At 29.7% G+C, this 17114-nt stretch overlaps 1 protein-coding gene across 1 annotated transcript; it reads right to left on the minus strand.

Annotated features, from left to right (window-relative positions):
* Window positions 1–765: 765 nt before the first annotated feature.
* Window positions 766–10983, minus strand: LOC142327946 (putative 1-acyl-sn-glycerol-3-phosphate acyltransferase acl-1). The gene is made up of 4 exons (XM_075371354.1): window positions 10842–10983; window positions 9279–9402; window positions 3288–3453; window positions 766–908 (listed from the first exon to the last, which is right to left on the minus strand). Exons 1-4 carry the CDS (start codon window positions 10979–10981, stop codon window positions 766–768), a joined length of 573 nt encoding a protein of 190 aa, XP_075227469.1. The 5' UTR covers window positions 10982–10983.
* Between the last annotated feature and the right edge of the window lie 6131 nt (window positions 10984–17114).

Consider the following 17114-nt stretch of genomic DNA (forward strand, 5'->3'; position numbering starts at 1 on the left):
TTTTTATACAGAAATTATCCTTTCTTCCTTGTTCTCACTATGATTCTCACTAAATTTAAAAGTAGACATCATTGGCTAGGAAAAAATAACTGTATGCAAGTTAGTACCAACTAGACAAAGGGACTTTCCTACATTGACTGTGACTCGCATATGGATATAGAAAAACATTCTTTTATTATTTTCTCAACAGATTTTGAAATACTATCTCTGAACACTATAGTTATTTTTAAAAAGAGATATATTATATAACTGTGACTTTTTAATATAAAATATATAACAAAAAGTTACTTTTAAATCTTAATCTTTATAATAAAAATATTTTGCTAAACTTTGATAAAAATGTTTTGCTAAAAACTTAGCAAAGTAATGAAAATGAATTACTGAATAATGTTAAAATTATATTGTAGAATAATGTTTAAATTAAAAAGATCCATTCCTTGAGAAATTGCATGAAGTGGTCAGGCCTTACACATTCATGGTCCCCTTCATAAAAAACTTAATTCACACATGTTTAGAAATTAGTTGATTTTTCAAGGTTGGATTAAAGGAATTAAAGGAGATTGTACATGGATTGAGCTTAGAGGAAACCTTACAAAGTCAGATTTCAAGGATGTAACCATAATACAGCAGTTATAAAATTATATCTTCAGTGATATGAAAATCCTTTATTACATTAACACTACGCATTTTAAAATACAGTGTGATAATACATAATATTGCATGCATAACACAGGAGAAAGTAATTTCTTTTAATCTATTTTAAATCTACTTATTTTCGTTGCATATTTCGTTTCTTAATTTTTCATACTCAGACATTATTTTCCAAGTTTTTTCTATCAATGAATCAATATCATCCATCTTTAATCCATCTGTACTAATTGGTTCCAAAGCTTTGATGATAGTACGTCCTGTAATTAAATTAGTGATACAAAAATTTATTTTATCAATAGTAAAATGGAATTTGTTGAATCCAGCATGTAAAGATAATTTTGGTAAATTGTTCAAAAAATTATATTTAAAAAAAATAAAACTCTTTGGAAATAGATATACCCTTGTGCAGATTAATTGAAACAAGTACAATATTTTTATATTTTATACTTTACTGACTTGTTTTCAAGTGTTTTCTCTCGAAATATTTGTTAATATTTATAAAATTTTGAGATGTGTTTTTTTATAATTGAGTAAGTACTCGGTTCTTTTTTTTCCTAGTTACTTTATCATATTGTAAGTTCTTGCTGTGCTTTTGTATATTTGTTGAACAAATAGAGAATCTGTAATAGTGTAACGCTTAGGAAGAGAACTGCCAGAATTGTTATATGAAAACACTTCATTTATTAGGTCAGCTTAAGTACAGTTAGCAGAATCATTTTTCTGAAAAATGAAATTGGCTCAGTTTTATCTAAACTTAAAGGAAATTTTGTGAGGAAAAGGACTACCCCTTCACAAGAATTTGCATTTTTTATAAGAAAACTGAAGGTAGATCCTTAAAAAAACAGCTTTGATCTTAAAAAAGATTTTGCAGAAGCTGGATTCAAATTACATGATTCAGTGGTTCATAGGAGATTGTTGAAGGCAACACCAGTGAAAACAACTTTTAACATCTGCAATGAATGATAAAAAGACTACCTGAATGGGCTAGAAAATATATAGATTGAACTCAGGACTAGAGAATGGTATTACTTTCTAATTCCAATTTTATGTGTAGGGAGAAAGAGTACAAAGAATACTGCTAATGATGAAAAGTTAAGTCAAAAACATATCCACAAATCCATGAAGCATCCTCTAAAAAAGATTTTTGTGATTGTTTTTCATATAATTATGTCGACTCGAGCTTGTGCCCGGTGAAAGGATGTTGAATAGTGAAGAATATTTGTCGTAACTGGAGCAAAGAGTGCTGTCTGAGTTAACAAAACTTCAGCGTGATGGAACTGTCTGCTTCCAAGATCTTGCTGCCATGTTTCAAAAAAGTTGCCAAATTTTTTCAGAAAAAAGGATGAAAGTACTCGGCCAAGCTGCAGATTAACCAGATATAAACCCCATTAAACCCCTTTAGTATATTTGCAAGGACAAGTTCAGGAAAATAGATTGCACTAGTAAAGAGAAGATGATTTCGTCACTTATATGGGTGTGGTTTCATGATGAAAAGATTTGTGAAAAGTTTTAGATTATTAGTTAAATCTATACCTAATAGGATTAATATGTTAATTAAAACTAAATGAGGACTTAGTAACTTCTAAAAGTCATTTGTAAACAAGTAAATCATTTATATTATAAAAATAATAATTTTTTTATTAATTTTCACAAAGGTAAACGTAAAAATGTTCATCACAAGATTTCTTCAAAGTTATTGTGGAGCTCCTTCATTGGTGGAAGGTATTGTTTTTGTTAATTGTGCTATTTAGAAATAGTTAGGAGTGTAATAAAAGTAAATTTTGTCAGTGTTAAATTTGTTCATTTTTTATCAGTTGTTTTTCTCAACATTAGTCTTTATTTGGATCAAAGTAATACTGGGGACTTAGGAAGAATTGGGCACACTCAGGAAGAAAACTTTCTAAAAGTTTTTCGATTTCTAAAGATTTAAAAGCAAGATTTTGCCACTCTTCTGTTCTTCTTAAAATATATTTACCCCCCACTTTGAAGACATCTGGACCAAGAATTCAGTTCATAAGGATAGAAATTGATAATAATCTCCTTTTTTCCTGATGATATAGATGTTATAGAGATGATATTTACTTGCTAGAAGAAGTTATGAATGTGTAATGGGATTTAGACAGCTGCCATTTTTCATAAAATTTTAAAATAATTATTAAAAAGCAAACACAAAATCTGTTCAACTTGTGAACAATAAGCAACCCCCCTCCTCCGCCACAGATCAATGAGATGATGATGCTATGTATGATATGTAAATGAGGTGTCTTGTAGACAGGCTGGCCATTCCTAAGACATGTGATTAATTGAACTCCATCCACCAAAGTACACCGGTATCCACTATCTACTATTCAAATCCATGAAAAAGCAATTTAATTTTACCAGGATTTGAACCTCAGAACCTTCGACTTCAAAAATCAGCTGTTAAATAACTGATTTGCAATGATGAGTTAACTACTAGATCAGCCCGGTGGGCTATTTTTTATTTTTATTTTATTTTTTATTTTGAATGAAAATTTCATTTTCTTCTGCAAATACCAATCAGTCTGTAATGTAAATTTATAAACTAATTTTTATTTAAAAGATTAACAAAATTTAATACTGAAAAAAATTTAAATAATGAACAAATGACTTACAACTGCTGAAGCGTTTCTTCACAGGATCAATGAAATAAAAAAGTGAATAAACAACCGGGATAACAGGAAACTTTCCAATAATTGCAACTCTAAATCCACCTTTCTTAAACTGGCTTAAAGTTTTAGCATTTAAATTTCTTGTTCCTTCTGGAAATATAAGTAATTTTGACTGAAAAGTAAAAAAAGGTTAATTAATCATATCAGAACTTAAATTTTATAATAGAGTCTAGATTGATCTTAGAATATTAATTAGTATTTCTAAAAAACTTGTATGTTGATGTCCATACATTAAATTTATATAGCTAAGAAATCCATTTTTTGTGCATGTTATTTTTTTTAATTACAGGAGCATTAAATAAGTAGATACTCTAATTCAGGATTTCCCAAACTTTTTCTTTGACAGAACACTGAGAATCCTGGAATTTTTACAGAACACCTTGTTATTTTGAAGAGTAGTTAACACAATCAATAAAATTTTAAAAAATGAGAAAAAATCCTGCTTTATTTAGTAATTATTTAAATTTTAAGTCATAATTCATAACACCAAGATCATAACAATAAAATTAAAAAAAAAAAAATTGATTATATATTTCCTACATATTTATTGATCATTTAAATTTTAAACCATAACACATAACAAAATAGAATAAACTTTTTAATGACTTTAATAATGTTGAGTCCTTAAATTCTAAATCTTCTTGACATCAGTTATAATAGTAGAAAGTTGAATTTTAATACCTGGTGTGGTGTCAAGCCTGATCCTGCACTTTTTCTTCATTGCAGAGTAATAACAAAATCCTGCTTCACATAAATATGTAATTGTAAGAAGAAATAAAACAATAATAGATTGTTTTGATAAACCGGGATATTCTTCTGATAAATTCGCACAGAAATTACCTAATGGCTGATCTTTGTGTTTTTGTTTGAAATCAGAGTCGCTTATTAAATCAATTTTCATAGTCACTTCCACTTAAGCCTGCTGGCTTAGCTGTTACGGAAAGTGGATTTGGAACCCAGGAATTGTCCTCATTAATCTTTGAAAAATATTGCAGAAGAGTTTTTTCTAAATCATCTAAGTGTTCCAAAAATACTTCTGTAAATTCATCATCTTTTTTAAAATTGTTTTCAGTCAATCATTCATGTAAGGCGGGTAAGCAATTAAAATTATTCTGTTCAACTGAAGAACTCCAAAATTTCATTTTTCTCTCAAAAGATGCAATTTTATCTTTTGTAGAAAAAAAACTGCAACACTCCTTTCTTGCAACAATAAGTTAATTTTATTGCACTTTGTCAAAATATCTGCTAGATAACGCGAGTTTTATCAACCATAAAGGATTTCTTAAAATTCAATAAAATGTTGTCCTAAATTATTTTGCGCATTAAAGACAACCAATAACTCACTACAAAGTTCATAAAGCCTCAACAGTGCTTTTCCTCTGGATAGTCATTTCACTTCTATATGTAGTAAAAGTGTATTATATTCACTACCCATTTCGTCATACAAAATTCTAAATAATCTGGATAGAAGTGGTTGAGATTTTACATACTTTATCATTTTTATTACTTCATCCGTAACATTTTTTTAAATCCATAGTCATTTTTTTGTTACTAGAGCTTGCCTATGCAAAATACAATGGTAATTGGTGGCTCTTGTAGCTATTTGCAGAATATGTGATATTCTGTGCAGATATCAATACACTTCTCCCAACTGACCTCATGTTTTATAATGTAGTCATTAATACAATTGAATATATCTTCTGTCATTTTTATTTCCTGTAAATATGCACTCGTGAATAAATCTTAAATACTTTTATCAAATGAATAACGAACAAATACTGGTAAGTAGTACAGCTAGTCCTGAGACATCTGTGGATTCAATTTTGCAATGCATACTTACTGCAAAATCCCAGTCAATAAATTAGCTCTTTCTCTATGGCAGTAGAAAGATCTTTATGTGTCATTAAACAGTATTATTCAGTAATTATATTGCATCTATTTTTTTGGCAGTCTTCTGGTTAAAAATATATGACACTATGTCTTTTACACACAGCTTAATAAGTTTTTCTCCAACTGAATGAGCTTCACCATTAAACGCAATGCAATTACTTCATGCAATGACAAGTTAACCACTAGACAACCTGGATGGTTTACAAAGTTTGGCTGGAATCAAAGAAACCCACCAGGTTGGTCTAGTGGTGAATGCGTCTTCCCAAATCAGCTGATTTGGAAGTCGAGAGTTCCATCGTTCGAGTCCTAGTAAAGCCAGATATTTTTACATGGATTTGAATACTAGATCGTGGATACCGGTGTTCTTTGGTGGTTGGGTTTCAATTAACCACACATCTCAGGAATGGTCGAACTGAGCATGTACAAGACTACACTTCATTTACACTCATTACATATCATCTTCATTCATCCTCTGAAGAATTATCTTAACGATAGTTACCGGAGGCTAAACAGGAAAAGAGAGAGAGAGAGGCTGGAGTCAAAGAACTGCTTACAAGTTTTGTTTGACATAAAACACACATTGCAACAGGAGCATCTGACTTACCAGTACATGTGAATACAAATTTTAAATAAATTTCATCATACAAAGTTTAGGTCTATTTGTATGTGACAATTGTTCTTCAATATTATCTTTTGAAGAGAGCGCAGTTTGTTCATTCTTTTCTTCTTCAATAGTAGATGTATCAGTTGAATTACCATGACTTCCTTTTCTCAAAGTTCCTCTCTTTAACCAAAAATCCATGGATAATTTTTTAACAATATATAAATTCTTTAAAAAAAACTTGACATTGAAATTTACATCTGTCTAATTAGTATTGTCAAAATTCAGAAAATTTGACAATTTTTTTTAATACAAAATTATCAACTGTTACTAAACAAAGGGAAGTAATTCCTAATTTAGAGGGTACAAAATGATCAGAAATTTATACTAGATATTCAAGCAATAAAATAAACTTTATATGAATTATGTAAAATTTACCAATGGATTGAACTGTTTAAAAGTGGTTAAAAAGGGTCCCTGACAACTGACGTGAGGGACAGCCAATTGAGATTTCAACTACTATTCTGGAATTTCACATCAATGAACTTATTCAAGGAGATTTTATTACACTATAAAGTACTGCTGATAATTCTGATATAAACATCACTACAGTTCCCTTAGTTGCACAAGTTCCCAAGTTGGGTTTGATAACTTCATGACATTTTATCATTAACTATAAAAAAAAACAATTGATTCATTCATAAAGGGCATTCAAACAGCACTAAATGATTGATGGAGAGAATTTTTGGATATAATAATCAATTATGATAAGTCAATTCATCATTATGAGTCTGAATCTAAGAACTTTGTGTAAAGCAGAAGCAGTCCAGATCTCTGACCATGAAACATTTCAAGACCCAACCAATAGCCAATAAAAAAAAAAAGTTAATGATTTTTTTATGATGCTAAACATTTAATTTTCTGTAAGTTTTGGAAGTACACTGTGCACTACTAACAGTTAGTACCATTGAAAATAGAAAGAAGCATACAATTATGAATAAAAAATGTGGTTTTCAGAAAAAAAGAATGTATCTTTAGGATAATTATACTCTGTACATTGCTCAACTTAACATTTGAGAAGACTGAAAAGGTAATAAATTAGTCTGCAAAGTTCTGCTACATCTAACATGTAGCCCATGCCTCAAACCATCAGAATTTCTTTTGCTTGATCATCCTCTGGGTGTCTTTGTGACCGATATAGAATTTTTAAAAATGCGTAAAATCCATTCTGACTTCAAAACATAGAGATCTTTTAGAGCACAAGGAGAAGTTTATAACAGCAGCTAGGAGTTTGGGAATAAACTTAGTTGTTAAATAAATTGTAAAAAATAACAGTATTTTACCTCTTATTTTTTTTTAATAATCAATATATGGCACATTCAAATTTGATTTTAGTAATGAAAATAAATGCCCACAATAATAAAAGCAGGCAATTGTAAATATGTTACATAACATTCACAGTTTTTTATGCGCTAATAAAGTTAGAAGGATAATATATTTTCCTGAAGTATTATTGCATTAGTGAGGGTTATTAACAGTTACTTCAAGAAAAACTTACTTTTCTTATAGGCTGTGGAATTCAAACCGCTTTATATAAAAACTCTTTTGTAATCACACAGTTATATATAGGCTTTGGTACAATAAAAGATTTTCATTTTCCTTTTCTTTCTTTTCTGTGTATTTAAGGCTTTCTCATTCCATCAATTAATTGCTTATCACCAGAATAAATACAATATTCAGGCAAACAAATGTCAGAATTTAATCACTATTGCCACTACAACATCTTCAAAAGAATCATTCACTTTACTCATATACCTAACTCTTAGAAACTAGAAACAGTTTGTCCTTTCTGTAGGATATCTTTTATATTTTTTTCTAAAAGAAGTTCTATTATTATAAAATACAAGTTTTTATATCATATTATAAATAAAATTTTGTATTGATCAATATATAATACCAATGCCATGTAAAATATTTATGTTTTAATGTACATTTTCAAGCATTTCTAATAAATGATAAGTGAAGAATACATAATACGTTTGTAAAAATGTACACTACTCAGAATCATAAGAGGACAAGGTGTGTACACCTTTTTATATCTGATTATTAAATAATAGGACAATACACAGAATCATGCGCCTTCAATGGGTGATGAAGTGATGGGTGAAGTGCAGTTATTCCCGGCTTCATTGCCTTTAAGATACACAGTATTTATATATGTAGGTAATGCAGGGTTAAGTAGTCATAACTATACTGAAAAAAATCTAAGTTTTCAGTTCATGTTCGTACTTCCTGATCAGTCAATTATGTATTTAATCGACTGGTTTTACAACTAAAGCTTTTTACAGTAGCAATCAACTGTTATTTTCTTCTATTCATAATAATATGAATAGTTTATGAACCAATTTTACTGTTAATTTTATTTATCTGTCTATTAAAATGGAGTAAAAATTATCTTGACTACTGACCTCAACAGATGTCATTTGTAAAGAACAAACTTTTAATCTTTTTTTTTGTTTTTGATTCAGTTATGTTTTGTTAGATAGAAAGAGACGTTATATACTATCATTTGCATCTGAAACCTTTTTGTTCAAGAACTAGCCATATAATTAAATTTTAATGCGATTAGTTCCTCTCTACTTTTCTAAACCATCATTTGTTATCATGTTATAATTAAAAATACAACTTGCAATTAAAGGTACAAAACGGCTACAAATATGTCATTATGTGAGTAACAGAGGCTGTTATCTTTTAATTCTGGCTAAATGTTGGTACTGGATAATTTGCTTAATTATGACAATTATCTTGCGACTTTATCTTATAAGAATTAGCAAGGGAATAATGAAAATTTTATTTCGTTCTAAATTAATGAAAATGATTCGCTCTCAGATTACACTGAAATTGTTTTTCCGCAGTAATTATTAATTGTGCAGCTCATTCTTCTGTGGACTTGCTTTTGGCTCTATTGTTATTATAACAATGCATAATTAGGCCTAAACAGTTCCTTGAAAATCATTCATACATTATTATTATTATTATTATTATTATTAATAATAATTTTAAAATGTTACTATCTTCATCAAGCTGTCCAAACAATGTTGTAATTAAAGTACATTTTAACTGTTTTTTTAAGAATTGTTTAAACGCTTATTAATATTTATAAAATTTCTGTTAAATTTAAAAAAAAAAAATTATGAACTTCTTAACAGGTTCAACATATCACTAAGGTACACTGACTTATGACCAGATACTTAATGCCAAATCTGTAGCTTGTATTGGCTTTTTATTTGTTTATTTGTTTTTTCATTTAATTTTTTTAGAACCGCTGAAATTTTTTTTTTAATTCTAATAACATTAATACTACCCAATCTTGACAAAAGTATTAGTTTTGACGGCTGCAAATTTGTATTCATGATATATCATGAATAGAAATTTGCAACTGTTACCTGCTGGTCAGCCGTCTGTAAAAAAAAATCAAATGTACTGTCGCACATCAACATAACAAGTCTCCAAAAATGTAGATGTTTACCTGTGTAAGTAACACCCTCAGTCTGTTCACTGAGGGACCAGCTGTGTAGTGAACACCATTAATTTAAAGAAAATGCCTTATATTTCAATCAATCGTAAGAAATCAATTAAGAAATAAATAAATAAATCAATTGTAAGAAAGACAGTAGACAGGTAGTGTAAAGCGGTCTAATTAGTCCCCCTTCCAAAAAGAAACAATTATAATAATTGCCTCTACTTAGTAGGAGATAATTTAATGCCTGGTTTAACAAATTATTATACTTTTAACTTGTTATTAATGTTTTCAAAATGGTGGGTTGAAACTCAATATTGTGCTTGGTTATTAGCGAATAAAAATGTTAAAGATTTTTAACTTCTATAACAATATTTGTGATGAAACTTAAAATTCTAATTTATTACTAAACATGATTTGATTTTTTTTTAAGTAAAAAAGCAAGAAATTTGAAAATATTCATTTTCCGAAATAAAAATGTTTAAATCTCAAAAGATGTCAAATAATAACTATTTTAAGAAGTTCATGAAGCTGAATGATGTTTATACTTGGTATTTTTTTTTTTATTAATGCAAACGATTGTGTTTCTAACTAATAATAATTGTGGTACTGCTTAATGAAATTTTTTAAAGAAAAATATGTTACTGTCCTAGACATACATTGTACACAAAATTAATATCTGTTATTTTTTACTACTTCCTAAATCCTGTATTAAGATTTGATTTTCTGTGTTTATCATGGAGAACCGACCAGCAGGTACTAGCTGCAAATTTCTATTCACGACATAGCACTCATGATTAGAAATTTCTATGTTATAAAAAAATGTCAAGTAAAGATTACTTATTGAATATAAAATAAACAATTTCAACTGTAACTGATGCTTTAGTCAAGATTAAGTAGTCCTGTTAAGAGGTGAAACACTATTTTTGTAATTTTTACAGAAATTTTTAAATTAATAATAATTTTTTTTTAACTATATCTTTGAAACTGATTTTTTGTTATAAGCCATTACAAAAAAATTGAAAATCTGGTTTTAAAATAATTTTTTTTGTTAATAATGCCATTAATTACAATACCTTTGGTGGCTGAAGTGACTACAGTAATTTTTTATGGATACTATATATTGTGGTTAGGTAAAAGCAAATGGATGAATTAATCAAAGGTAATAAATAATATTACCAAAGGAAAAATTAACAGTAATAGTTAGTAAGAATGTTTATCTGTAACATGTAACTACAAAAATAAAAACTAATAAGGCTATTTGTTAGAAATCTTAATCAAACACTTATTTATTGCTCATCTGAATAATGGAAATATTATTACATTAAAATTGTAGTTCTTTTAATAGTTTTAAGTTGTTTGTAAATAAGGAGCATTATATTTATAATACTCCATATAACTAACTATTTATAATATATATATAATATAAATTCATAGCTTAAATTCTTAAAAATAAAAAAGAATAGAAGAATTTATTACAATACATTACAGATTACCAAGAACATCAAATACTGATTGATGATTTACTACAAGTACAGCTGCCTGTTCCTTAGCTAAAATTTCTGCTCCTCTCAATTCATATTTTATGCCAAGCACTTTTGATGTAATATATGCAAATGGATATACCATTCTAAAATGATAAAAAATATTCTATAGATTATTAAAAACATATATAAATAAATAAAATAAGTATATATTTATTTTATTTTGTTTACACACACATATATATATATATATATATATATATATATATATATATATATATATTCTCTCTAAAAATACTGGAGAATCTAGGAAATGCCTTAGTGTCTTGGATTCAGGGAAGAGAAATCATGACATTCACCTTCCTACAATACAGAGGAGTCAGTGTTTATATATGCAAGCAATTAACGAATGTAGAGACTGAACATCCCCTTGGATAAGGAAAGCCCTTTCATCAGCTGCCAAAAATCTCTTCAGAGGGTAGATGAGCGGATGGAAGTAAGGACAATCCCTTGTTCTTGAAATGATTTCTCTTCACAAAAGGCAGAAGAGCCACTAGTTCATCAGTAGCAAGGGAATGCAGAAGGCAATGAAAAACCACTACATTAAATACCCAGCAGAGTATCCCTGGGCTGAAATATGGTAGATTATGAAATAAAATATACGGAGCAATATGCCCAGATTTGGATCTCTGAGTGGGTACTTTTACAGAGCAGCAAAGCAGTGTGAAAGAAAGAAGAAAGAGAAAGATATATAATATGAGGATAGGAACCTGGAATGTTAAAACCATTAATACGGGTGGAAAATTAAGGAATATAACAAAAGAAATGGAGAGATATAACATCTGTATCCTAGGATTGAATGAAATACATTGAGAAGGGGAAAATGAATTTGAAACAAGAGAATGAATATAAGATGATTTATAAGGGAGGAGAGCACAAAGGAAAATGTGTGAGTATAATATATTAAAAAAACGCTAGATGAAAGTATTATCAAAGTATTTATCAAAATTCAAAAAGTGTTATTGATAAAATAAATTATTAAAACTTGATCAATAGCAATCAGATTTCATGTGCTCCAGAAGACACTTTGATCATTCAGATACATATGCCAACATCAAACGCAGAAGAGGAAGAGGTAGATGAGATATAAAAGCAGGTGCGAGAGGTATATGAAGAAAATAGGAATGGACAAATCAGAAGAATAATGATAGGTGACTGGAATAGTGTGGTTGGAAATGAGAAATGAAAAATTATGGCAGGCAATTTTGGGCTAGGAAGAAGAAATGAAAGAAGAGAGAAGCTTTTTTTTGAGGGTTTTGTGATTTTTTTGAGGGTGAAGAACTCTGGATTACAAACACTTGTTCAAGAACATCACTGTAGATCGTATACATGAAAAAACCCTGGTGGTAAGTCAAGATACCAGATTGATTTTATTTTAATCAACGAAAGATTTAAAAATAGTGCTAAGTTGGCAAAATCATATCCAGGGGCAGATGCAGATCACCACTTGCTGATCATGGATGTTAGAGCAAGACTGGAACATAATAAAAGAAAACAAGTTGAGAATAAGGAGGAAGTAAAGAAGTTGAAAAACAACACCAGTGAAGACTATGTGCATGGGATTGAGTTGAAATTAGAAAATGTGATGCCAAGCAAAGTTGTAACGGAAGAGTGCGGTAATATAAGAATGCAATAATTGACACCTTCGAAGAAAGAATAGTATGGTAAAAAAAATAAGGAACAAGAAAGAAAGATCACTGAAGAGATGTTAGGAAAAAAGAAAATTCAAGTGTGATGTTTCAGAGAAAAGGAAGAAAAAATATAAAAAACTAAACGAACTGAGAAGGCTGACAGATAAGGCAAAGGAGAAATGGATTGAAAAGCAGTGTGAAGAGGTAGATGATCTTGAAAGGAAAGGTAAAATGTAAGAAATGTACAGAACAGTAAAGAACTTAACATGGAGAAAACTGAGGAAAATAAGTAGGCAAGGTCTGGTAGACAAAAACCATAAAATAATTTCTAATGTAGAAGAAAATAAACAAGTACGGGTAAAATATGTGCAGAAATTGTATGATGCTCAGGCTAATAAAGGAATATTGAGTATAGAGGCGGAACAAATGTGTAATGAAGAAAACGAGAGTCTGGAAATTTACAGTTGGGAAGTGGAAAACGCAATTCAGAATTTAAAAGAAAAGAAAGACAAGGGATGTAGCAAAATACCAACTGAAGCTGTGAAAGTTATGAGGAATAAAATGATCACAAGAGTAACAAATCTAGTCAATAGAATTTATAAAAGAGACATGGCTTGAGGAATTAGTTGAAAAAATTCTAGTCGCAGTACCAAAAAAGAGTTACGCTAAAAAATGTTCACGGTATAGAACAGTCAGTTTTATATGTCACATAACAGAAGCTATAACAAAAATTTTATTAGGCGAAATATAAAATAAAAAAAAGAGGAAATTGTGCGAAATGATCAGTTTGGGTTCAGGAAGTGAAGAGGAACACAAGATACCACTGGATGTCGGAGACCGCTGGATGTGAATAAGGAAATGTGTGTGTGCTTTATAGAGTGGAAGAAAGTTTCGGATAGAGTGAACCGGAAGAAGTTAATGGGAACTTTAATGGGTATTGGTGTAGATTGGAAAGATAGAAGGTTGTTAAATGATTTGTATATAAGTCGGAAAGTTGTTGTCAGTGTGGAAAATGAAGAAAGAGAAAAACTAATTATTGGCAGATGTGTAAGGTGTACGTCAGTGGCACTTTCCAATGTTCATTTAGAAAAATTGGTAGAAAATATCTTGGAAAAGTAAAGGGGTATTTCAGCAGGAGAAGAAAGAATGAAATCAATCAAGTATGCTGATGATACTGATGATTGAGGTAGGACCTCAACCATTTAACTTTTTCTGGTGCGACCTCTGATCAAGAACAGAGTCTCTATCCACCTGAGCTTCAGTAAAGAACTGGCTGTTGGAAGGTTTTAGAAATACATCACAGTTTTAACCAGGATAGCAGTTGCCTCAATATCATGGCTCACATCCAAGAAAGAAAGAATAAAGAATAAAAAAAGAAGGAGTGATCAATCCATACTGTTTTTTATCGCAGTAGTGAGAGTAATTCTTTGTCTTGTGCAGAACTGTGGACAACACACCAATTAATAAACAACAATTATAATTAATAAATGTTAATTTAAATTTAATTAATACTATCAGATAGTAAGATACAATTGAAAGCATATATTGGCAACAATTATTATTATTAATTTATAAAGCCAACCCAACCATAAACTTATAAAATTATTTTATTTATTAGCTCTTAAAGGGCTTTTTTAGACCTTATAGTTTTATATGCCTGCCTTTATTGTTCCCAGCATTCTTGTTAAAATGAATATCTAAATGAATTTCTAAGTTTACAACATAATAAATTGTAAAAAAAAAGAAGTATATTAGAGTTCATTAACTATATTTGCATTTTTTCATTAAAGTTTTAAATCATAAATTCTGTTTTTAAATAACGTCATTTACATTATCTTTTGTTAAAAAGTTTTTTTTAAAGACAAGTTTCTGTTTGCATTGAAACATGTGTTCTTTATTACATCTCTCCCAGGCTTAACACCTATCACTTAGGTGAGGATAAGTTCACATAATCATTGATCAAATTGTTTTTACAGATATTATGTGACTGGAAGAACCAGTTGAAGGTATCAGCCCGTTTAACAAGATCTGACTCCTATTTTGCTGCATTGCCTTTGAGATTCCTTTAACAACAGCATCTCAGAAAGTTCACCCTCAGACTGGACAAGACCTAGCATCAAACTAGCTGTACTTGTATCTAGTAAGGTAGGTTAAATTTGAAATATAATAGAATTTTATCTTTAAATTTCAGATTTAATGTCGTTAGTCAAAATGTCAAACGTTAAGTTGCGGTCGATCACGATCATTGTGCAGTTGATCAAATAAATAGAAACTGTACCAGAATTATTTAACTTCACCTATTTCAGACATTTATTAAATGGGACTTTGATTATTAGTAGATCTTTAATTCAAATCCTTTTATATTTTCAAGATGTTATTCTCTCAGACATTTCTGATTTCAAAAAATCATCAAGTCATAACAAAAAATAATTAACTATCTTACTAAAGATTTAATATCATCTATATCCCAAGCAAGGTGATAAATAACCTTTTCAATCATTCACAGTCTCTTTGTGCCCCAACAGTTCCCTATTTCTACCTTTTCTCTTTTTATATCCTTTCTTCCTCAGACAGATGTAGAGGAATTTACTTAGTCACTGTCTTGTTAAAGCCAGAGAATAATTAACTGACAAAGCAGCTAAATCCTCAGTGGATCAGTTAGTCATAGAATGGAAACCAATTTTCGGTTTCTTCAACCACTCCAAATAGATTACACCATGACGCATCAGTTCTACAATCCAGACCCCTACATCTTCAAAAAGATCTTTTGAGGTCACACCTATAAAATCATTATCAAAGAAGAAAGAATCTTCAGCAAAGAAAAGAATGAAAAAAAATGAACTTTCAAATGAACTGCATTATAAGATGAACATCTTATTCGGAAGTTAGCTTCAATGCCTTCTCTGAGCGATGGACACTAATTTCTCATGTTCTTTAGAAATAAAAAGTATTTTACTCATAACTCTATATTGTACTCTAATTGTTAATGATGTTATATATATATATATATATATATATGTTATAAATATATATATATGTATCATTAACAATTTTTTTTTTCCAGTTATTAAAAGCAATGAGGATTGGCTCAGATTTACTAAGGAAAATTGTACCCGTTTCCAGAATTTTGAGATGTGTAGAGTTACTCAACGAGTTATAGATTTTTATTTTAGAACTCACCATTAAATAACATGATGGGTAGTACATCATCTGTGGTCTTCTTTTTGGAAATTCTACTATTTATTTATGAACTGCACAAAAAGTACTTGAAATTAGATAAAAATAACCTTAGTAAAAAAAATTGCACCTTCTGAGTACATTTATTCCTGATTTATTTTATTTATTTCTTCTTTGTGATATATTACATTAGGCAATATCTGCAAAACTATAGTAATTTCAGAAATAAGCTAATAGTTGAAATACTATTTGGTCCAACTTTTGTTTATGCTGCATATTAATAAATTAAAGTTCAGAATTTTAATATAAAGTTGTTTTTTTTTCTTGAATTTTTACGGCATAGACTACTAAAGTCATTAGCCCTCGTCACGTTCTTAGAAATAAATTAGTATCACCATCAGGATCGTCATATGTAAGGGTGTAAAGGGCCCTTACATTTCATTTAAAAGCACAAACTACACAGAACATTAAAACACAAATAACAAAGACAAGCACAACACTTACGGGTGTAAAGGGCCCCGGATATAAAGTTGTTTATTTAAACAATAATAGATACTGTAAATATAATTCTTTTTTAACCAAAGATATTTTTTTAAGAAACAAACTTTTATTTATTAGGCATACAAGTGTTACATATAGATAGATTTTTTTTTTTTTTTTTTTTTTTTTTAATTTTTATGGGCATCGACTGCTAAGGTCATTAGCCGTCGTCACAATCTTTAAAAGAAACTACTATCACCATCTGGATCGTCATATGTAAGGGTGTAAAGGGCCCTTACATTTTATTTAAAAGCACAAACTACACAAAACATTAAGACATAAAGACAAGGACAATCACAAACACTTATGGGGTGTAAAGGGCCCCAATATTAAAATTTGAGATAGGTTCCCAAAAGACAATTAAATTAAAATTAAAACTTATCCTACCATATCTTTCTTTCTTTCTTCTACGAGTCTCATTTATAGTTTGTTTAAGCACCCTCGGGGCGACCAGAACCGCCGTTGAGCAGTATATCAGTCGCGCCAGGGTGCCGTGGCAGTTGAATCCTTCTTATAAACAGGCTATAGGCATGCACAGCGCACACCCACAGCCTCGCGCCCTCAATCCACCCTTGAGGGTCCCCCATGCCATCATCGGACACACCCCGACTCACTGCTCTTGAATGCAGGCGAGCCAAAATGGCCTAGGCAAGAGGGCTACCTCCCGTCACTATACGTGCCACGTTTCAAGACTCCCTTATGTATATATGCATACATTTAAAATTAAAATTAAACTTATCAATACCATTTTTTCTTTATATATATATATATATATATATATATATAAACTACTGCTTAGAGTTTCTTTTGTCACAGCTTTAAACTTTCATTTTTATAGACTTTTAAGAAGTCCACTGGCGTGTAAAAATG

Source organism: Lycorma delicatula, chromosome 7 (genome assembly GCF_047948215.1).
Source record: "Lycorma delicatula isolate Av1 chromosome 7, ASM4794821v1, whole genome shotgun sequence".
In the NCBI taxonomy this organism is placed as follows: domain Eukaryota; kingdom Metazoa; phylum Arthropoda; class Insecta; order Hemiptera; family Fulgoridae; genus Lycorma; species Lycorma delicatula.